General features: G+C 41.8%; 1 protein-coding gene across 9 annotated transcripts in view; it reads left to right on the top strand.

The window, feature by feature from the left end:
• The first annotated feature begins 815 nt into the window (after nucleotides 1–815).
• Nucleotides 816–23,292, top strand: part of LOC109138771 (forkhead box protein J3) — a 64,401-nt gene continuing 41,924 nt past the window's right edge. Inside the window, exons 1-5 of one of the 9 annotated variants that reach the window (XM_027288891.1) lie at nucleotides 5,647–5,955; nucleotides 14,813–14,867; nucleotides 15,024–15,111; nucleotides 16,709–16,832; nucleotides 17,114–17,591. In XM_027288891.1, coding sequence (XP_027144692.1) covers nucleotides 17,229–17,591 — 363 coding nt within the window. In that variant the 5' untranslated portion in view covers nucleotides 5,647–5,955; nucleotides 14,813–14,867; nucleotides 15,024–15,111; nucleotides 16,709–16,832; nucleotides 17,114–17,228. Of the gene's footprint in view, nucleotides 929–5,645; nucleotides 5,956–10,043; nucleotides 10,115–14,812; nucleotides 14,868–15,023; nucleotides 15,112–16,708; nucleotides 16,833–17,113; nucleotides 17,592–23,292 lie in introns of those variants that run through there. The other 8 variants (XM_027288892.1, XM_027288890.1, XM_027288893.1 and 5 more) reach the window with 8 other exon arrangements.

Here is a 23,292-nt window from a genome sequence, read left to right on the forward strand (position 1 = left end):
GGCGGTGGAGTAGCACAGAGATGCTCACACAATGGAGACCTCGGCGGCTAAAGCGGTGCGAGCAGGCTGCGTGTGGTGTGTGTGTGTGTGTGTGGCTAAAAACAGGACCACGAGTCAACCGTTGTCTGGACCGAACCGGCGAGGATGAATGATCTTCTTTTATCACCTTTGTTTCCCTTCGTGTGAAGCCATCTAGTCTTCCCCGAGGCGCCGTTAGTTGAAGCGTAGACCGCGCAAATTTCGACACAAGCGAGCCGAAAATAACGGTACGATCACCCGCACAAACTTGTGTCTGTCGACCGAGATGTTGCTCGTGGCAGTATTCGCCCGCGGGGGCAAACAAAGCTCAAGCGGTGCCGCTTTATATATCGTCCGCTCGCCGACTCCGAACTACCAATAAAGTTTTCCCGCGATCGCGGCGGCTGTATGGCGGTGCAAACCGCAAAGTCGTCGGTTTGTTACAATGAACTAAGCCCACAACGACTCCCCTTTCTGCTCCGTTTGGCTGCTATCCACAAGGTGCTGGTGCTGAAAAGTGCACGCGCTTCGTTTACAACTCAACTTATCCGCGTGCACACCAAACGGGGTCTGCCCCAAAATAAAAGGTTCGGAGGGGCATTGACCAATCGCAAGTCGGGGACTTTCTCATCGTCCAATCAGCGAGGGGGCGAGGGTGGGCGAGCCGCGGTGGTTCTGACCAATCAGAGAGGTTTGTAGGCGGGACGAAGGGAGGCAGAGCCTGGGGGAGGGCGCACGCACGCACGCGCGCGCGCGGAGTGGTGGGAGTGTGTGAAACCAGTGCGTGCTGTCTGCAGTGCGCACGAGACCGCGCACTTTTCCCGAACCGGTTCAGACCAGACGGTGCGAGGAGGTTTGGCTAATACCGACAGCACTGTCTCCATGCTGAGGAGGCAGGAGATGAAACAAGGTCAGCGCAGACCGAGCACACAGAGTTATCCATCTTCTTCTTTTGTGTTTTCCTCCGCGCCGTCGAGCCAGGACAGATAACGTGTGTTTAGACGACGGCTGCTGTTCAAGTAGTCTCATCCGGGGACAGCGTGTGTCTGCGGAGCGGAGGGGAAACACTCCCCTGTGATAATGCTGCCAATTTATGCGAGTGACCCACTTTCCTTGTTCTCCCTATTCCCGCGTAGACACTACTGTGGGATAACCCAGTGTAACCTGTTCACACCGACATTACGCACATATTTTTGGATTCAGTGGGACTTTCCGATGATATCAGTGTTTCCAATGTCCAACGCGAATAACGTCCACAAACCCGCATAGGGGGGTTAAGAAAAAAAGAAAAAAAAAGGCGGTCTTTAAAATCTCCGTATTTGCCTGAGAATCATCGTGCTTTTAAGTTTTCTTCAGTGTTAAAGTAATCCAGCGAGAGACACATGTCCGTCCATGTGCGTGTAGCAAACACAAACTACTAACAACTAATTCGGCTTTCTTTTTATTGCGCTAACTTGCCAAAAATGTAAATAAAAGTAGTGCTAAAAAAAAGCACCCCGTTGACTTGCTAACTCCACTGCATTGTTATGTTTCCTGTTTATATACCCAAAGCATTATGGGAACAGTAGTTCTGAAACTTGTGCATGGTTTTCTCCCACTCATCACAGGAATAATAGGCGTGGCGCAAATATTGATGGTGCTGCTTTCTAAACTTACCACGTAGAAAAGTCTGTTACACTAAAACAGCATGATAAGCTTACAGAAAGGATGAGTCGATGTTTTTATTACAGTAAACAAAAGAAAAATATGATCATTAAAACAGCTGTGCATAGATGATCTGATTAATTCCAGCTGATGTGTGTTGTTTCCACTGAGACGCCTCCTGAATGTTAAACCTCAGCTAATAAACTTAACTCTGTTGGAAAAAAAAAGACACAAACAATCACCAAACACGCCTTGTGTTTCTCTTGTGGGTTGCAGCTGCGCATGCGCCACCCTCATCTCGGTGGTCTCCTCTGGGCGTATTCTCGCGAGATTAGACCATGCTCTCCCCCCCTCTAACATCAAACATGGAAGATGATGAAGTTAAAAGTGACTCATCTAACTGGGCAATAAATGATCTGTTTCTCTTATTAACAGAGATAACACATCATTGTAAAACCATTAACACGTACATGTGTGCAAAATATAATGGGATTAGCCACATTTAAATAAACATTTAATTTTGTTGTCATGGGATAATTGTTAATACTTATACGAGAGATGGATAAAGCCTCAAAACTAGAGACTACGATGAAAAACCTTGTCTCCATATTATGTTTTCACTGCCTCCTTTTAGCTTTAGCCCTGAGCTTTAGTCGCACACTGCAACGTAGGAGAGCCAACAGGATCAAACCGGGCAGAGCCAGTCGTCGTGCTGCATCGCAAAGTAGGGGGAAGGCGCCGAAGTAGACACATTCCTCATGATGAACGTCGAGCAGTCCACAAGACAGACAGTTTTCTGCTGCAGGACCAGCCTCTCGTCTCATTCGTCACGTTCACAACAGAAACATAAATCTCCAAGCGTTTAACTGTGAGGCTGCCCTCGCTTCATCCTGTTGCAATGTGAACTGCTGGTTAAATCCGATGTTTTACAAGCACACACAGCAAAATAAATAAATAAATTAAATACTTTCACACAGACATGATTCCCCAAAGGACTGTTAAAGCAACAGACATCAAGTCATGACTCGGTTTTCCCTTACTGTAATGTTTGATAGAGAGCCAGCACAGAAGATTGAGATAATAAGATGTGCTCATTTTGTCCTCACGAGGTGAACACACGTTTCATTGTTATTAGCTCTGAGGTTATTATCAGGCACCTGGGTTGCATTTAACAAGGATGACACACATGAGAAGTCATTTAATGATTAAAAAGATCAAGAGTGTTTCAGGTGGTTGTTGAGAGCTCCCAGTATTTACCTACATTTGATTAAATTAAATGCAAAACACAGATAAGTGCCCACTCCAACAGCCATCTGTAGGGGAGCAGCACATTGTCTTAGGTTAGAGAGCTCTCTGGTGGTGGACTCACAGATTACAACAGTTGTCCCAGACCAAATTCAAACATTACAGTCTCTGCCTTTTGTTTTTCATTATTAATGTTTATATTTATATACATATATAGGCATGGTTGTTATTAACATGTGTGTTATTTTGGAAATGTTTAACACAACTCTGCATTTTATAAGAAGAGTTTAATCTGGGCCAATTGTACTTGGTTGTAGCTCTGTGAAGACGTTTCACCTTTTGTCACATCCAGGTATATCCTGTTCTTTATTCTGTCATTGTGTATATCAAGTGGAAACAATGGCCTGGTCAATGATCCCACCTAGGCTATAGACCTGTGTCTCTCCACCAGTCAGTCAGAACTGAAGAAGCCTCTTTGATGAGAGGTTAAAGGTCTTCACAGATCTACAACCAAGTCCTGGTACCCCAGATTTAGTTCTTCTTGAAGAGAGATGACCAGATGATTGAGAACCTCCACAGACATACGCCTGCATTGTTGTTCAGGATTTAGGTTTATTGCCAAGCAGGTTTTCACATACAAGGAATTTGCCTAAGTATGCTGGTGCATAACAATAAACATAGTAGGAGCAAAAGTAAGGATGAAAGTACTGCAGTTAAGAAGCACAAGCTGACAAAATATCATAAAGACAATAGAAGCCCTACATGTCCAAATACAATGACAATATGTACAATATTACCATTAAATGAAGAGCTGTACAGTTGTGCAGGAATGTGCAAAATATTGCCCACATAGTGTGACAAGTTAGAGAATAATTACTGATATTTACAGCAGTTTTTCAGGATTACAGTTTTATAATCCAGAGTATGTAATTAATGAAGAAATATAAATTCCATCACTGCTTTGAAAACCCTCAAATTCTATAACAAATATTTCATTGCAAGCACCCCCACCATCCAGATGAGTGCAGCACTGAGTTGTTTCTAAGTTCAAGACTAATAAAGTGGATGGATCCATGTGAGCATGTAGTCAATGTAGTGGTGATAAAACATTAGTGAAGACATTATATTACAAGAATACTGATTAGAAAGCTACTTGAACAATGGTGTTTGCAGGAAACCTCCATCTCCAGACATTATAAATCTTGTTTGCTCATCTGTATCTGATATGATTACCTTGTTAATCACTTTTAAATCCTTCTCCCTCATCTAAAACCCACAGTAGGTAAATATTATTTTCATTTCAAGAGTTTAACTCTTAGACAAGATGACAACTTCATTCTCTGCATCTTTACTGGGCATTAGAGGTTTGTGATAAACGCAGAGAGAGAAACCAATGTCCAACTCTGCACATGCATCATTCTGCACATTGAAGGACAAGCAGCCATGTCATGGAGAGATAAGCAAAGCGGATTTCTGAGTGTGTCTGAGGGTGTACTTGTAAACTGAATGTTTTCCACTTCGTTTTATTTGCTCCTTTTATCAGCATCAAAACAATTTTAATCAGTTTTTTCAAGGCAAGGGAAGTTTATTTATATAACATTATTTAACAAGGCAATTCAAGGTGCTTTACATAAGTCATAAAGAGGAAACTCAAACAACAATGTCCATACAATGTCCATAATGTACCATTTCACTCATCTCCTCATTTCCTCTGTACTTATAACTGAGTTGTACATGTATGTATATTTTTGGTATTTGTTATTGTTATAAAACCTGTGTATTGCAGATGTCACTCAAAATTTGTATTTAAGACCAGCATTTACACATAGCCCCTTTACATAACATTGCACTGGTTGTATGTGTGTATCCGAGTGAACAGGTGATGATTAGCAGAACAAAACTGACGCTCGTCTTTCATGTCTTAAGAGCTTTAAATCTCTATTTTGGGCAATCATTTGCAAAGTGAAGGAAAACAGTGTTCAGCCTAAATAGCAGTAGTCTAATGTATAGTAAACACTGAAATACACATCCTGACTAGAGACTGTGTAAACCTACACACATATCATTGCACTCTCTAATTGGCCATCCCCAACATCCTGCTCTGACTGATGCCCCGTCCAGGTGGGTGCGCTGTGCTTCACACTTAATCAAGAAATTATTACAGGCATGCAGCCTGACCGAGGAATGCCTCACCTATAACAGATAAAATTGGACTTACCAAACCTCCTACTTATTGGTGCAAGAGAACAGCACAGGTGCCACTGAATACCACTAATTTGCAGCATTTGTGTGTTGTTGCACTTTGAGCAGTGTGTATAAATATTATTGAACCCACAAAACCTCTGAGTTTATGTGTCTAGATGTTCTATAATCTTCAGTCTTTAGCAAAACCATTATGTTTCAATTATCTACCCACTTCTCCCTCTACTACTAAAACTACCACTACTAATAAAAATAACCTAATAATTAATAATAGGGTCCAAATACATAAACAAAAACACAATACATAATAACATAAAACATAATAGCAATGATGATAATGATGTGGAATTATTATTATTATTATTATTATTATTATTATTGTTGTTGTTGTTATTATTATCATCATCATCATAGGCCCTGTTATTATGTCTGTGCCCTCGCAGAATCTCATTAATACTGAAAGTGGGAACTAGTTAAATGGATGTGATTTCATTTTTTCCCATTGTGGTGCATGAATTTATCTTCAACGTGCTCCGGCTGGCGTTGGAAGTAGTTCCGGTGGTTTAGCAGCCGAGCAGCGCACAGAGACCCGGGATCTTCATGTTGCCGCTGAGCGCAAAAGCGAACAGCGGGTCGAGTCCGCCTGTCATGACTGTCGAGTGACCACAGCAGCGGTCAGTTTGACGCCCGCAGAGCACCGTGCATGCTGCCCGAGTGACAGCGTCAAGGCGCCGCCACAGCTTTTGTCTTCGAGGGGGAATTTTCAAGTGCAGAATAGGCGTCTGGAGCTTCTGTAGCAGAGTACAAAAAAAAAAAAATTGAGCCGGTTCACGTTCACCTACGACGGTGAGTAGTCTGTGCAGATTTATTTTTTTTGAATGTCAGTCATTAAGGTTTGTGCCAAATAATGATTTAGTGTTAGTAATGGCCAGCGGTTTGACTTAATGGCAGGCTATGACAAGTTCGCTGCCTGTCACAATGTGCATGCATGCAGACACTGGAGCGTTTGTCTTTATCCCGAATGTCCGTCAGATAAAGTCAACTTATGTTAACTTTACAATGCTGCTCTCGTGGTACCATTCAGACAAGAGGGGCTTATTTGGGAAACAGGCTACAGAGAAAGTGGTGTTTAATAAAACAATTATCCAAGGGAGGGGGAATCGTATTGGAAGCGCAAATATGCATCAACAGAAAACGGTGACTTGCACAGCTGAAAACACTTTTGAAGTGATAACAGTGAAAGCTTAAAGCCGGAACCGAGCTCACAGAGCTGTGCACAGTGATGTGAGCCCTGCTGGCAGCAACGTAATTGTAATGAGAGGAAAATATTCTTTTAAAGTGGTGAATCAACTAGCAAGTTTAAAACACATTTAGGTTGTAGTTAACCCTGGTTAAGGAGGAAAATTGGTAACAAAAGGTTGTACAAGTCATTTGAAGTAATTAGTTTCAGGCTGTTTCCCAGCCTAAACTATTCCATGGACGTTTATATATCAGTGTATGAATGCATGCCAGGGTGTCATTAACATGGCATTTGCAGGTGATTTCTTTTAGTAGATTTTTACAGTATTCTTGTGTCTGCACTGTTGGGATGTACAGTATGCATGCATGTAATTAACTTATAAAGCACATGTTATAGTATCAGAGCTTAAATGACCAAATCAGTTCACATTTTGTTGAAAGTTAACTCAAGTTACAGATGTAACGTTGTGCATATGTGCAGATGTAAAGTTGAGTGAAACGTCTAAGCAGTTTATCTGATGCAGAAGATACTGTAACTTGCAATAACTGCCCATAGAGTGCCTATATATTTTTTCGGTGCATGCAGGCCACTTTTTTTTTTATGTTTTCCAGCAAACACGGGTTTGTTGATTGGTGCAGTTATGCTCACCCACTATGGATTTCGCTTCTAGAGGCAGCCTCAAATGGACCGCTGTAGTCTATTTCTATAAAAAGACCCTAACCTTACCATCAGTGTTGACCATCTTATACGGTAGTAGCAGTCATTATCTTTAATCATGCTGCAGTGTGGAGAGCCAACCAATACTGTACGATTTCATCTCTCCAAAAACACACAGACAAGCGGTGTGTGTGTGTGTGACAGACCGAGAAAGCGTTTGAGAGAGTACCCTGCTCCTGATTTGGATGCGCCTCTAATTCCTATCAAGATGAGAGCTGTCTGAACAGATTTCTCTCATCATTATTTGCTCTGAGATTTACTTGCGCTTGTAAATGGTGTTGATTGAGGGTAATTTGGCTTTTTAATTGCTGAACAGCTGCCACACTCACTGCTGATTGCCATTGTAGACTTTCTCAGTAGATCACTCATAGACCCCTAAATGCCTCATTAAAACGTTATGCAGAATCGCATGAAACGTGAAGAGAAGGAACCCTCATAATATTTTACTGATTTGTGTTTTATCATCGGAAAGGTCGTCGTAATTATCGTCAATGTCAGCAAATGCAATGCTAAGGAACGGGTGTAGTGATGACTTTTTGAAAGTTGAATTAAGGGCTATTTGTGGATACACCACATGAATTTCAGTTTCTTTGATAAAGATGAACTCCATATGTCAGTGTCAACGGATGTTAGTCGGGCATAGATGAGAAAGACTCAGAGGACCAATTTCCACCATTTCTTCCTCTTTCTGTAGGAAGAAAATATAACATACACACACACACATACATTGTCTCCAGGTTTGGTCACTGTACATCTGGACCCTCATCAGTGCAAAGAAAGCATTTTGTTATAATTTCTAAAGCAACACAACAACACTACATACCTGTGACATTACGGTGTATAAATTGCTTAGAAAATGATAGAACAGTGTGATCCTAATGTTAGAAAACTATTAGCTGAGAGCTTAGATAATTGTTGTTAATTATATAAGTGTAACAAAACACAAACTTGCTCTAAAAAGAATAGACGGTAAGCCATGAAAACATAAACCAGTGTAATCTAACTACGTAAAAAGATGCATGAAGTTAACGTACTAAACATAACCAGGGCACGAAGACAACATACCATATAGTGTCCATGTCAGTCACTGCACATCTGGAGCTATATTAAATAATAGAATTTACACAAGAAACTGCAGCAAAAATCTCCACAGGGCTACATGAGTCATATGATACAAGGTGGCCTGGTATGCTAGGAATGGCACAAAGTTGAAATTAAAGCGTCTAGAAAACGAGACGGTCTAGCTGTAATAAAAAAAATAAAACAGTGGGACAGCATATTGTAAACAATATGCATTTAAGGTCACAATTTAAATGATTTATTTATCAAAGACAACAGTAGAGCATTTCATATATATTATCCTCATCAATGCAAAGCAGCACTGTGAGTGGGGGAGTCATGGAAACTCTGCAGGTACGTTAAGGGAGATTGAATTACCACTCGAATTTGAGCTTTGATGACTCACTATGCACCTGAGGAAACACCACAAACGAACAAATAAGGGTCCGTCAAAAAAAAATTTAAAAAATCTTACACGTATGCCATATGGATAAATTAGTATGAGAGCAGCACTTATTTCCCATTCCAGCTGCTGTGAATAGGGTGTTTTAGACAACCTATAAGACTCGGTTTACACCTTTACATAACACTACCGGGCGAAGTTAAACCCTGGAGCATTGACTTGCCAGCAGTTTTAACACTGATCTTGTCCCGGACAACATCCAGCCTATTTGCTGGTTTAACTCTGCGACCAGATCTCAGAACTGAACTGTGTTTGTGATCACGGTGTGCGGGTGAGTTCTGATCAACCGTGTCCTGAGTGTGTTATCTGTCTGTGTCATGGTGTCAAGGCCAGTGTCTGTACAAGAAACATTAGCAGCAGTGTTGGTGTCAGTTATTGTGGTTTCAGAAATGGTTGAGATGTCCTCAGGTGCAGAGGTCAGTAATATTCACTTATAACAGACTTTGTAGAGACAATTGTGTAATCCATTCTATTGTGCTCCTTTCCACAGACTCTGGATCAGGGGTAAGGAGCCCTGTCCCCCTCCCACTGGATGGTAGAGGGTTGTGTGTGATTTCTTGACACTTGAGACTTTCTTAGCTGAATCTAGCTTAGCTCGTTGGTCACAGAGATGACTGGTGTTTACAAGGAAATGCCTGAGCCATCCCCGTAAAATGGTGTATTATCACAAAGGCATTGATCAACTTTTTCCTCGAGTCTAGAAGATTTGACTGTCTAGCATCGCTTACAATGGCTTTTCTGTCAATGTCTAAGCAGAAAAACTTCTGTCTTGTTGAGCTGATGCTTTTGATGCAAGCCTGTTGTATGGCATCGTGTGAACTCTTTTCAGGACTTCATTCTTGAGCAAATCAGGGACATCATTTTGGAACCACCTTGCCTTGGTTTTCCAAAAGGCAGTCTGGCCAGAAGTGCTTGACTTATCTTTGACTGGGTTGTTGTTCATGCACAGCTACCTCTTGCTTTCTGAGATGAGTTTTAGTCATGTCAGTCCAGTCCTCCCCTGATTATTTGTCAGTGCTGTCACCTCTGAATGTCTCTGTTCTCTTTGTGGCTTAATATGGATTGTCACATGAGGAATGTCATGTTTGGTAACCTTATAGTGTGCATTCTGGGTGGTAGAAGCAGAAGGTTTGGGACAGTAGTGGCCTAAAGAACGTAGAATTGTGCTTGTGACCAGAAGGTTGTCGATGCCATTTCTGGCAGGATAAATCTGGGTGGAGAAAGGGAAAAGCAGCGCCCTTGAGCAAGTGAACTCAGTGGCCAGCAGATCAGACTGTGGTTGTACTGGACAGCGTCCAGGTATAACTGTGAATGTGATCCGGGCGTTCCTAAAAATCACCCCTGAATAGACAAAAATTAAACAATGGCATGGTAAACGACATCAGTACTACTGGGTGTGGAAGTTAGTTGGACGTAGAAATAGTCAAGTGATTGATTTTTTTCCTCTGTCTGCAGGAATATAACACATATATATTGTCTTCACGTTGGACTGCACATCTGGACCCACGTCAAAGCAAAGCAGCACTGTGAGCGTTTTTCTTTGTAATGTCCCAGGCAAAACTACAATACTATCATTACTTTAGCATGTATTTGCATCCAAACTAATGTTATTTGCTGCAAATCGAGGCAGTGGTAGACCAGAAACGTAAAATTACTAATTGTTTTGGAAAAAAAGCATTTACAAAAGCATCATGAACATATGGTATAAGGTATGGTATAACATAGGAACACCACACTGTAAAAATGTTTTTGTCAAAGAAGACTGGTGGCTTTGGAGAGATCAATATGAAGGCTCTAGTTTCCTGTCAAAAAGGGCTCAAGATAAGTGGAAATATGTGCCCTAAAACTGTTTTTTTTTTTTTTTTTTTTTTTTTAGGTGACTAAAATCAGTTTTTCTGCCTTCTCTATCCTCAGTAGTGCATCGAGAGCATTCCATGCACATTTATCAAAGAAATGAAATTCACACATACTAAATAGAAAAAGGAATTCATATATTACTGAATACAATTTGGTATGTGTGGCTATTCTGGTTAAGTATGCCTTGAATTTTTTAATAAATTACTTACAGTGTCACCAGCAAAGCACCATCACACCTCCTCCTCCATGCTTCGCGGTTTGAACCACACATGCAGATACCATCCGTTCACCTTCTCTGTGTCTCACAACGTCACAGCATTTGGAACCAAATTCTCAAATTTGGACTCATCAGACCAAAGATTTCCACTGCCTCTTTCTTTGCAGCAGTTCGACCATGAAGGCTGGATTCACACAGTCTCTCCTCTGAACAGTTGATAGCGACGTTTTTGCTACTTGAACTCTGTGAAGCATTTATGTGGACTCTAATCTGAGGTCCCGTTAATTGACCATTTCTGAGGCTGGTAACTGTAAGAACTTATCCTGTGCAGCAGAGGTAACTCCTGGTCTTCCTTTCCTTGAGTGGTCCTCATAAGAATGATTCTTCCTTACTTAGAATATAGATTGCTACATTGAAGTTGAAATGGGCTATTTACTGTATGCCAATACCACCTCTGAACTACACAAGTGGTGGTCTCAAAAACATTTAAAAGGCAAGAAACTACTTATTAACTTTTGGCAAGGCACACCTGTTAATTAAAAAAACATTCCAGGTGACTACCTCATGACATTGACTGAGAGAAAGACAATTTTAATGATTATTTTTTTAATGTATTATTTCAGTTTTTGTTTTGATGCCTTAGTGTTTATCTACAACGTAGAAACTAACAAAAAAAATGAAGAAAAACATGAGAATGAGAAGACGTGTCCAAACTTTAGACTGGTACTGTGCATATTTACATTTTTGAACCATGAAGATGAGTGTTTAAGTGCATAAAGGCTCGTTCTCAGCAACGATCCCAACATGTTGTTTGTGCAGTTAATTATAACCCAGTATGATTAATGTTAGCATGTGTCATCCAGAAGTATTTCTTTACAGCTCAGAAGTACAAAACAATCTCTTTGATGTCGTGAGTGGAAAATGTTTCTCTGTCTCCGCCGCATTGTTGAACTAGGAAGCAGACAGGATATGAGCTCACAATATGAAAGACTTACCTTTTCATACCTCTGCCCTTTCACAGAATGTACATTTAACCTTGGAAAGATATGTGTTCTTGTTGTATGGAGTCATACCTGGGAGCCGTCTTTTCTTCTTTATCATCAACACTTTGCTATAGTATTTGTGGGTAAACTACCTTGCATGAAGATAGTTTAGCTTTAAAAAGAAGCGAGGACGAGGTCTCATTTGCTTCAACCAGAGGCTTTCTAATCTGCATCTAATAATTAGGCCATGACAACGTTACAAGATCAACAGGTCATTTTAATCACCTCAGGTCATATCAGTAATCAACTGTGTAAATCATCATTTAGACAAAATGATCACTGAAATGACGTGATATTATAAGCAATTACCACAACCATACACTAATATCAGAATATGAATTCAGCTGTTCCTTCAGATGCTGGTTTGCGTACGTACTGTACCATAGCATACTGTAACTCCTCTATCATCAGGCTGGAAAGACATGAAGTATGACAACACATTAAAGCAGACATTCTCTCTTTTAAGTACATTTAAGTTGTCTGAGTGCTCCCAATCACTGATTTTTGTCCCCAGGAAAGTACACGTAATTCGAATACAAATGCAGCAAATCCTTTTATCTAGTCAAAATCCTCTTTGATTCTGTTAGTAAAGCATCGCTACGATTTGAAAGAGAAAGATGTAAAAGATAAGATAGGGGATGATCACTTTTAAAGGGCCGTCATTTGGATTGAACTCGGCAGCGGTGCTGCCAGCAACAAGAGTTCGGTGCAAAAAGCTTCTCTTGTGAACCTGATGTAAATCCTTTTTCTTACACAAGCTGAGGTTGTTGTTGCACTCTACTGGTTATGTTTTAATGAGTAACAATTGTTAGCCAATTTGCATGTAAAACAATATAATTATAAACAAGCATCAAAAAGCTGTAATACTTCTAAAAAATGTAAATGACTCTCCATTATAAAGCGCAACAAAACCTAAGCCATGCCTCCGAGCCAGGGCCTCTAGGTTTTGGATGCTTGCTTCCATTATTAATGCTATTCACAAGCCAAACTTTTTAGGTTGATGCAGTTGGGCGCTTTAATCTATTTTTGCTGTAAATTAATGAATTTTTAAAGAGGACTAGTCCTTGCTGAATAGGGCTGGATGTGGGGATGTAGTTTGAGTCCTGGTGACGCAGTGCTATAGCCCCCTTTACAGTGCAAAGCATGAGTTCACAAACAGCATCTGTCTCCTGGGACTGTTCGTTGGGGGAGTTTGCCGAAATGCTGCACTCCTATGTTTTATTTATGACAAAATATGCCTTTTTAACTTTGTCGTTGTCAGAATCTAGAATTGTGATAGCTTTTTCCTAGTCTGCAGTGTAAGTCTTCTGGGTCGCTAACTTCCCTCTACCTTGGCAGATGTTTTCAGGTGTTATGTTCTGTGTGGGCTTAGTGAGTTAAATATTTTATTCTAGGTCTTCAGGGATTCAGTGGAACCTTCTGATTTTCCTACTTTCTTTCAATCAGGTTTTCTGTCAGACCTGAGAATTATTTGGGATTTTCTTTTTCCTGAGTTCATCCTTTCTGTTTCAACTGAGATGCCACTTGATTGACTTGGTTGACATGGGCCAGCCATGAGTTTTCAGAAACCGCTGATGAATGTGTTGCTCTGTCATGGATAAAATAATTGTCCTCTCTCTGTATTACTCTTTTTCTCTCTTATTTTTTCCTTTGAGGCATTAGTTTGCCTGACCACTCACTATAACGACTAAGGACACAATGCGTATCTCAGTTTGAAATGGCGCATTACATCAATGCCTCTCTAGGTCTCCTTTGAGAATAAGTAGACAGTATCAAACGATAATTGCTTAACCCAGCTCCATTGAGAGATGAGCAAGCAGCCACCATAAGGGCAGCTGATTTGCCTTGATATCTTATAATTGAAGCTTTTCAGGGGTATGTTTTCTGGCACTGAAGCAGAAAGTAATTAAGACGTTCAATACTGCTTTTTGGACCTTTTCCTCCTTCCTTTGAATGGCCCACACTCCTAGACATGACAGCGCTCAGTATGCCTACAGACTTTCTTTTGACACATTAGCCTTACCCTTGCCAAGGCAGTCCTTCCCAGAAACCCCCTCTGCTCGGTACACTCCGGGTGGGTATTTTGTCATTACTTCATTTTCCTCAGAAAATATTTTGATGCCTCTTTCTTTCGGCTCCCTCCCCCTTCTCTCACCCATCCCCCGTCACTCCATTCAAAGTTCTCTATTAAAATGCAGAACTGTAAAGCCTCTCTCAGTCTAAAAGCCTGCTAGCAGCGGGGGACTGTTAGCTGTTAGTGATGTATACAGCTGAGTGAGTGCATCACAGCTACAAAGTCTAATGGGTGAATACATTCAATCACACAGAGACCCTCAACTCTTTTAAAGGGACAATGTTCCCAGTCATGAAAGCTCCATCCACAGTGCAGAGAGTGATGTATTTAAATGCTTTAGAGAAGAAAGATTTCTTGTTCATAACCGTCCAAATCCGTGCTCTTCTTTTTATATTAGTGCTTGTAATCTTTTTCAGCTGGAAGTGCCAGCTAATGTCTCACAACTTTCAAGTTAGCAAAGTTAACTTTTTACATGCATTTTTCGTCAGGTAAAAGATGAAAATCTGAGATGCCACATGATGTTGAACCTCCTTTGATACCTGCTAACGTTAGCCAAATGTCGATCTCTGAAAATGTATGTTCACATGCACATTCATCCTACAAGCATTCCAACTATTTCGTTTTCTTAACGAGGTTCCATTTGAAAATGTCCTATTTACAGTTTTAATTGTCATAATAACATGATATCAGATGATTATAGAAGTATAGTGATTAAATGGACACCTACATTAAATCCATCTTTTAAAAAAATGACATCGTAAGCAGACACTTTCTGATATGGATTTAAACCGAGTATGACATAGATTGGTTAATTTTCTCTCTCAGTGTGGGTTATATTGATGTGTCAGTACACTCAAATAACCATGAATAATGAGCTGAGATAAATAAACTACCATTTAACTAAGACTTTTCCTCTCAGCATCTATGCATGCAATGCATTTCTCTCGGAAACTGATGGTTGTAAGAAAGGCAGAGATATACTGTGAGCTGTCTTCCCTGCAGTGATCATTTCTTCTCCCCTGATACCATGCAGGCGTCTGAGGCTGAACCACAGCAGGTATCAGATACAAGAGGCACAGTGCACACAGGTTAGCCCAGTCACTGTGGGACCAGTTGACTGAGTCGACTAGGTAATTGAGTGCGTCTACCCGCCCAGCAGGGCCCCTCTCCCCAGAAGCCAAGTCATGCCCCTCCTCTTCTCTCTCCGCTCTCTTCTATTACTCATCATCCCAACGCCTCACCAGGCTAGTGGTGTGAAGCTACACCGTGCCGCCATGCAGCCAGCCCACGCTCCCAAACTTCTCAACAACAACAGCCACGGCAGCACAGCAGGTCAGGGCTTGTGGCAGGCTGATTTGCAGCTTGAGCCTCCTCTTAATGAGGGGAAAATAAGTACTTGTTGTCTTGTGTGTCACCACCCCCATCCCCACCTACCCACCACCACTACTACAACTAGTACTGCTACCTTCCCTTCAGCAAAAAAAAAGGACAAAAAAAAAGTGCACTAATTAAGATGGCTTCCTGGGATTTGGAAGAGGGGGGTTGGCTATGGCTTCTCCCACAGTGGCAGAGCCTTGAGGAGGAGATGGGGGTGGTGTTGTGCAAGAAGCCTCATCGGGCATATCTCTTTTCTCGGTTCCTCTTTCCTTACCCTAGTCCCACTGCCTGGCTTGTTTGGCTTGATGAGTCTGCTGCTAAACATTTGTTTTTTTTTCTGCTTGTAATTAAGCAAGGTTTTTGCAGGAGCCGAGTATTTCCCTTCTTCTTCTTCTTCTTCTTCTTCTTCTTCTTCATTGTGGCTCTCCAGGGGGTTTGGTGGAAAGGGAGACAGAGGGGTTTGTGTTTCTGCTGCTAGGAAGGCACATTGAAGTTCTCCCACCTTGATTATATACAGTGAGCATGAATGGAAAATGCGTGGGCCAATAGGCTCTTTGTTGTTCAAGGACATATGAAGGTTACTGCATGGGATAGTAGATGAAGGCTTAGATGTAGATTTCTGTATCCTTAGGAGGCTGAATTCATGCAGCCATTATTCACTGGCATTTGCCCACTCTGTATCTGTCTCTTTCGGAAAACTCGTAGGTTTACCGGCATTTCCCAGTATGTAGGACATTTCCGAAAGCATGAAGCACTAAACAAGGCAATTTTATTTGTGAACATAACATCTTCACTCCTGTGATGACTAACAGTTACATGACATTCTCAGTCCAGTAGTGACAAATCTACAAATGTTCTGTGACTGACAAAAGTGCAGAACAATTGGTGTGTAAGTTCTCTCTGTTGTACCAAATGATTGTCTTTGGGGTTTTTTTTTCTTTTTCTGAATCATGCTAAAACTATTTGCAAAAGCCCCCACTACCATTAAAAAAAAGTTCCTGCACAGGACACATTTTTAAAGTTCAGTGCCACTCTAAAAATAGCTACCAAATTGAAATGTTGAGGCTTCTTGAGTTATTTTATTGTTTGTGTCTGTCTGAGCAGGATCTGAGACACTGGGATGGGAGGATGGGGGTGGGGGGGTGTAGGGGTGGGCATGGACTTGACAGGAGAGTGAGGCACGTCGAGTGTCAGAGAATGGGAACACAGGGTGGGGGGGTTACACAGAGAGGGAAAGGGGACGAGCCTTTCGGCTCCTCTAGAGGGTTGGAATTCCTCCCGAGCTGTTCCCCCCATTTGGCAGGCACTTGTGAAAACAATTCCCCAGCTTTTAGTCACTCTGCAGATCCAATTGCCATTTCCACTTTGGAGGGAACGAGAGTGAGAGGCAATCCAGATAGACAGAATACAGAGAGAGAAAGAGAGAAGAGTTTTAATCGGGTTGGACAGATGCCGAGGCCAGTTGAGCAGTTGTGCGATATTAATATCTTATGAAGGCTGTCTGGCAGTGCAAGCTCACCGTCTTGTGTGGTTTTGTGTTTGTGCGTTGCAGCAGCGGCCATTGCAGTGGCTAAATGAAGAACTTGTGAACATGCACGAGGGAAGGACTCTACCTTTCACTTCGGTGACTTCCCCAGATGCTTTGGCCCAAAGAAAGATGGAAAGGAATGGGAAGAGTAAGACACTTAACTCATACCTAGTCCCCATGTTGCTTTGCTTTTCACTGTGTAATTAATGGAGTTTGTTCATATTGTCGCTCTCATTGCAGATCATTCTTATGTGCAGTGTTAAAGACCAAGTGATGAACATGCCAAAATATTTAGTTTTCCATTATACAAAGCTTCACTGTATGTGGAAAATAATGTGCAAGTTAACATCTGTGTCTCTGCCAAGTGTGCTTTCTGCTCCAGCTAAAGGAGATGAATAGGCGTAGTAAACAAACCTCCTGCTCTTCCAGACTTGAGCCAAGGCTGCTGCACAGCACCCATTCAGTGAGCCAACAGGAGATCCTCCATACGCCACGTCGCTGAGCCTCTCACCCTTCCCTTTTGACCCCTCGACCTACAAGCGCCATGACCTCTGAACTGGAGAGTAGCCTGACCTCAATGGACTGGCTTCCCCAGCTCAGCATGAGGGCAGCCATCCAGAAGTCAGATGGAGGAGGACACCACCATGGCCACCACCACGGACACCACCACCACGGCCACCATCACGGGCACGGGCCTGGCAAAAAAATCGTCCACCTGGATCCAGGAACAACGCTGGACCAGGAGGAGGCTGCGCAGCACAGAGATGGTAAACCACCCTACAGCTACGCCAGCCTCATCACCTTTGCAATCAACGGCTCGCCGCGCAAACGGATGACCCTCAGTGAGATCTACCAGTGGATCTGTGACAACTTCCCCTACTACCGAGAAGCAGGCAGCGGTTGGAAGGTAAGACGAGACAAACAACATAAACTATTTGTTACAGATTCTTGCTGTTTAGCTGGTTCCAATATGTGTCTGGCTCCAGGATAATAAAATACTGGTATTTGCTAAGTACTCAAGGCTAACAAATACTAGCTTAGCCACTATTTTAAAATCTCTCCTCACAAGTACAAAACATTCAGGACTTTCAGACACTTTCATGGACTTGGCAAACATCAGCAAATGCAAATCATATCAGCTGTAGCTAATTAACATGAATTATGTAATTTACTTGACTAATACAACGCAGTAACTGTGGTTGGACTGGGGACAGACCAATAGAGAGGTGAATCATGTCAGTTTCTGTAGTGGGAATTAGAGGTCCTAATGGGTCCAATTACGTCTGAGATTAAACCCAGGACCTGCGTCAAACCGGGTCCAAAGTATACTCAGTCTCTCTGATAGGTTGTCGTTTTACTGCCATGGATCTTGTGTCTGTGTGTCAACATATCTAATACCCTAGTGAATCCACATGGATCTCTGTGCACTCCAGCTCTGGTCACGTGCTTCTTCATAATCACAGCTGGAGAAAATATTTTAGGAAGTCAGCAGATGGAAAAGGTTTGTCATATTAAATGAGTGAATTGGTTTTTGGAATTCAATTCACTGATATTAAATATTTGAAGTCATGAACTTATTTTTGCACTGAGTTTCTGCGACATTATTCTCAGGACGTTATTATTATACTGCTGCTCCTGCTACTTGTTAAGAGATGCATCATGCTGCTGCCGGGGTTGGGGTCTTTATAAATGATTTGAATGATTTATGAATGTTGGTTCTGAGAAGATTTTCTAAGGGTCTGCTCAGATCACATCTAACATGCCACTTTATACTTATATATGTGTATATAGATTTCAATCTTAGCAGCTTAGTGAATGTGGACCCCCTGTGTGCAAAAGTAAGTAGGTGACAACATAATCATAGTGCTTCTAACTTCGTCAACAAACAAAAGGTGATCACACATCTGAATCTAATGTATATGTATATATATAAAACTAACAAATACGGAAATCTAAACCTAGATTTGATTAGATATTTAAAAAAACAAAACAGATTTAACACGTGGATTTCATACTGGATTCAAATGTGATCAAATACAATCAAACCTCAACTCTCCTGCTAGTGGAAAAATGCAAAAAATCTGATCCAACAGTTGCCTCGAAGAGCACAAAAACCTTTTAGTGAACCACAAATGATTGACAGATCTATTTCGTCTCATTCAGACAACATTATTAAAACCTTATGTAAATGTAACTATGTAAATCCTGGCTAATATGAGCAGAAAGGTGGCTGTGTTATTGGAGACAAATGAATAGATCCCGACGGTTGTGTCTTGGGAATTCTCTCCCTTATTAGTGAAGAAGGGGATGGATATAGTCCTTCCACTGACACACAGAAAGGGCTGTCTGCAAACTATCAACCAATTCATCTCTCTGAGAGCGGGAACATTTTTCTTCTTCTCTCTCATTATTTCTCTCTCTTTCACTTTTCATCTTCATCTCCCAAGTACTTGCACTTCACCAACCCACCCCCTCCCCCCGTCTCTCTATCCTTCTCTCTCTTAGTCACTCACTCCTCTCCCCTCTTCTCCTTTCCCTTTCACAAACCTGCGTTTGTTCCCCGTCTATAATCTTCAACACACCATTCCCTAAGCAGGGCTGCATGCCAGAAACAGAGACAAAAAGGTTATGATACAAGCCAGGTTGTGTTGGCAGAGCTTCTTACCTGCATGTAGGATTCAATCAATTCGTTTTTCTGTTCGGAGAGAGAGGATAGGGGTTATTAAGACCATTCAGGCTTTCCCTCACTGCAGCTCATGACTGCCTTCTCCTGCTGGTTGTATTTCAGTGCCAGGATGTTTTAGTATCCCATAATTACACCTCTAGATTCATTGATTTGTGTGTGTGGCTGCATTCTAGTAGCATCATTAAAGCACAGTACTGTTGGCAACGTGGTTATATTTTCCCATGTTCTGGCATTTGACCATGATATCAGTGTGGGGAGTTTGTTGTGAGATACACAACCTAAAGTTGTTGTGTTGCTTTACACTTAGGCTAAGGGCCTATTTGTCAGTATATGTCACAGTGTATGACAGAAGAAGAAGAAGAAAGGGGAAAAAAACAGATCTGTGAAGAAAAAAACATTTTCACAACCACTGACCTGTGCATGAACTGACATTTTAGAAGCATGCAAAGTAAGAAATTAAGCACACTGCAGTACTTCAAGGTAAACACATTTTTATGTGTTTGAGAAAAGGCTGTAAACTTTTGCTTCCTGGATGACCCGACTCACCACAGTGAGGTTTGTTTTATACCAGCCATGGCCGTCACAGGGAAAGTTACATAAGTCCGGTTCATTCCAGTTCAGGTGATTGCTGTCAGCTGTACACAGTGGGACGCAGACGCAGAGATTGTCTGGCTGCCACGTTCGGCAGACATCGTCGGCTCGCGCGCACACACACACACACGCACACGCGTTGCGAACACACACATTCTGAAATGTGTGTTTTGTGAACGTAGCGACTCAAGGCGGACGCTTGAGATTTTCAGGAAACACCTCATACATGGTCCGTCGTGCTTGCCGACTCCTTCACCCTCTGCCACACATGCATGCACACACGCACACAAGCTTGTATACCCACTGAGAGACTCCCACTCAGGTAGGCAGTGTACGTGTGCAGTCTACAGATTACACATGGGGAGCTCAGCAGGAGAGGAGATGAGGGTGGAGGCGGGTGGGGGGTTGGAGAAGAGAGAGGAGACTGTCAGAGAGCAGAGGAGAGTTTTACTACCCAGCACACGCACTCCGTCTGCTCTGTATGATAATGTGAGAGTGCAGGAACGGCAGAGTTGAAACCAGGACAACACACAGTCACTCACTCACACACACACACACATGCACACACACACACACAAAAGCACACACACACGCACATCAGCTCCCATCCTTAGAAATCACACAAATGTGTACACTGGTTAAACACCACAGGCTAACGGCATGTGTTGCAGCTACACACAGACAACCATGCACGCACGCACACTTTCGCGAGCATTAAGCAGCCTAAATCTAGGTAGCTGTTATAATCATGTAGCTTTCCAAGGTCGTGAGATTTTTGTGTCTTTGCTGGAAATGAATATGGAGAGCTCTTTTCATCTGAGAAGTAATGATGAGAACCTTCCTCCGGAGCTGTGGAGGAGGTTTAGAATCTGTAACAAAAAAATCCTGAAATTAAATAGCACACAAATGCAGAAGCCATTTGTTTATGGAACTCGTTGACGCTCATGAATTCATCTTGTGCAGCATGCATGCATGGCATTTCCGTTTTTTAAAACAAAGGATTCAACTCGAGTGGATGTCCAGTACACTGGAGGGGAATGCAAACAGCGTTGCATCAGGCTGCGCCGTTATTTTGTATCTCTGGAACAGCATTATCACCCCTACACTGTGTTCTCTTTACCACCCTTTTCCGCTCTCTGTCTGTGTTCTACACCGTGCACCGCTCTATTTTCCCATGCCCTGCATAGCCCCCTCACAGCCCCTTCACACCCACGTGTCCCTCCACTCTAGGGTCCACCTTTACCACAACTCATAGCCAGTATGCCTGCAGCAGGAGACCAAAGCCACACAGGGCTTTTTTTTGTTTGTTTGTTTCCTGTCTTTGTGTCTTTTGTGCCAGTTTGTAACAGTGAGTCAACTGTAATGAAATCAGCGTATAGTGTTTTGAGAATATCTTGTAATCTTGGGGGGGATAATACCATTGTTTTCTATCCTATTTAGTTTTATTCTGTTAAGTTTTGAAACAATAAGTCGGTTGACAGAGCAGTTTGGGTTACAGCGTGATCGTTTATCAAGAAAAACATTCAATGATTTCAGCTTCTCAAATGTTTCGGGTATGTAAATAGAATATCTGGTTTTGGGCCACTCGTCAGACAAAACCAGGAATTTAGCTTGGCGAACTGACGATGGCGATTTTTCACAAAAGTAAATGATGAACCGATTAAATGAAAACTAAGTTATAGCTGAATCAGAATTCTATGCTGCTCTATTTCAATAAAGGTGAATATAATGACGTGAAATGTTGTTTGTTCAAAGGTTACTATTATATTATTATGCTTATTGAAATGTGCAGGCCTTCCCATTATTTACCACTCGAGAAATACAGCCTAGACCTGTACCTTCAGTGCTTGTCGCAGTCTGTGCTGACTAACCTGCTCTCCTGCGACCCCCGTCGCCTCAGGCTAGCTCCCATGCAGCCAGGCTAATTGCCTGTGAATTAGCAAGGCCTAATGTGACGTTGTAAAGGGCAGCGGTACCGCAATGGCCTTTGGCCTTTGGCTGAACACCACATGTCACAGACAATCACCTGAAATGAATCAGCGCTGAGCCATTATTCTGGCTCCAATCGTCTCCTGCCTGCTCTGTGGGAGATCTGTGACTGAGTGCAGTGGAGGTTTGTGCACAGTGTCAAGTGTACTTACGTATGTGCAGGAAGGCTGTTGTCATTGGCTGCTGAGAGTCATTATGTGGCTGGATCTGCACTGAGGCTCCTGAGCCCTGTGTCTTATGAGGACAGCTAAAAATTCACCACTGTGCTTTGCTTGTTGCGATTCAGCTTTGAGACAATCTGTGGAAGATCCGTGGAAAACACAGTGTGTAGCCTGTGTGTATACAGTACGTAGCGCGTTTAACGTAACGTGTTTATGTGTGTACAGCCGCTTTCTTGTGTCAGCGTGTTTGTGTGCTTTTGTCTGTATTTTCCAGAGAGTCATTTTAAAAGAGTCTGAAAGCAGCGACGGGAAAAATGCCACAGACGTCTGTTTTTTTTTATTGAGTCTCAACTCCAGCTTTGTGTTGATCCCGTCGTCACGAAGTAACACATACAGAACTGTTACATGTAGCCCAGCATTCCCAGTATACACGTCACATTAGACCAGTCTGCTGTCCAGATGTTGGTGTGTGTGTCTGGGTTTCAAGGTGAAAGTCTCCTGACATTGTGTTATAGATTTCGATACGTAGATTCCAAGAAATTCAACAACTCTAAAATCAAATGTTTTGTCACACTGATGCTTATGTCTGATAGAAAATAAACAGATAAATGTAACATTTTAGAAAATATCACCCTGCCATGATCACATTAGTGAGGGAGTAATAAAGTGTATACACAGAACCTTATCGCTGTAGAAAATACACTGACTGTTGTTCACAATTTACCACGTCATAGCTGGTTGTAAAAATTGTATTTATTTTTTTTTTTACACAGAGATGATAAGAAACAACTTTAACTCAAAATTATACTTTCACTTCTGTAACATGAAAACTTCTTGGGACAGGTGAGCTACAATATCCTGTCGAGCTTGAAAAAAAATTCTTTCTTATTACGAACAACAAAATATTTTTTTTGTACAATAGAAAACTAACTAACTAGAAACTTCACTGGCAATGATTTATAACTGTGGACATCCATTATGCAAGAAATATTGTTTGCTTGGCCAATCTGGTAGAAATTAAAGGTGAACCGTGAAAAACAATAAAAGACACAATTTTTCTGCATGTGATGACATTTCTTTATGAGGTAATATATACCAGGGGCACATTCCCACGACCACATTTGTATTTTTAATATAAACTGTTGCTTGAAGAACAAATTCGGATTATCAGCAGAGTCTCA

The sequence above is a fragment of the Larimichthys crocea genome, chromosome XV, assembly GCF_000972845.2.
Source record: "Larimichthys crocea isolate SSNF chromosome XV, L_crocea_2.0, whole genome shotgun sequence".
Classification (NCBI taxonomy): Eukaryota; Metazoa; Chordata; class Actinopteri; family Sciaenidae; genus Larimichthys; species Larimichthys crocea.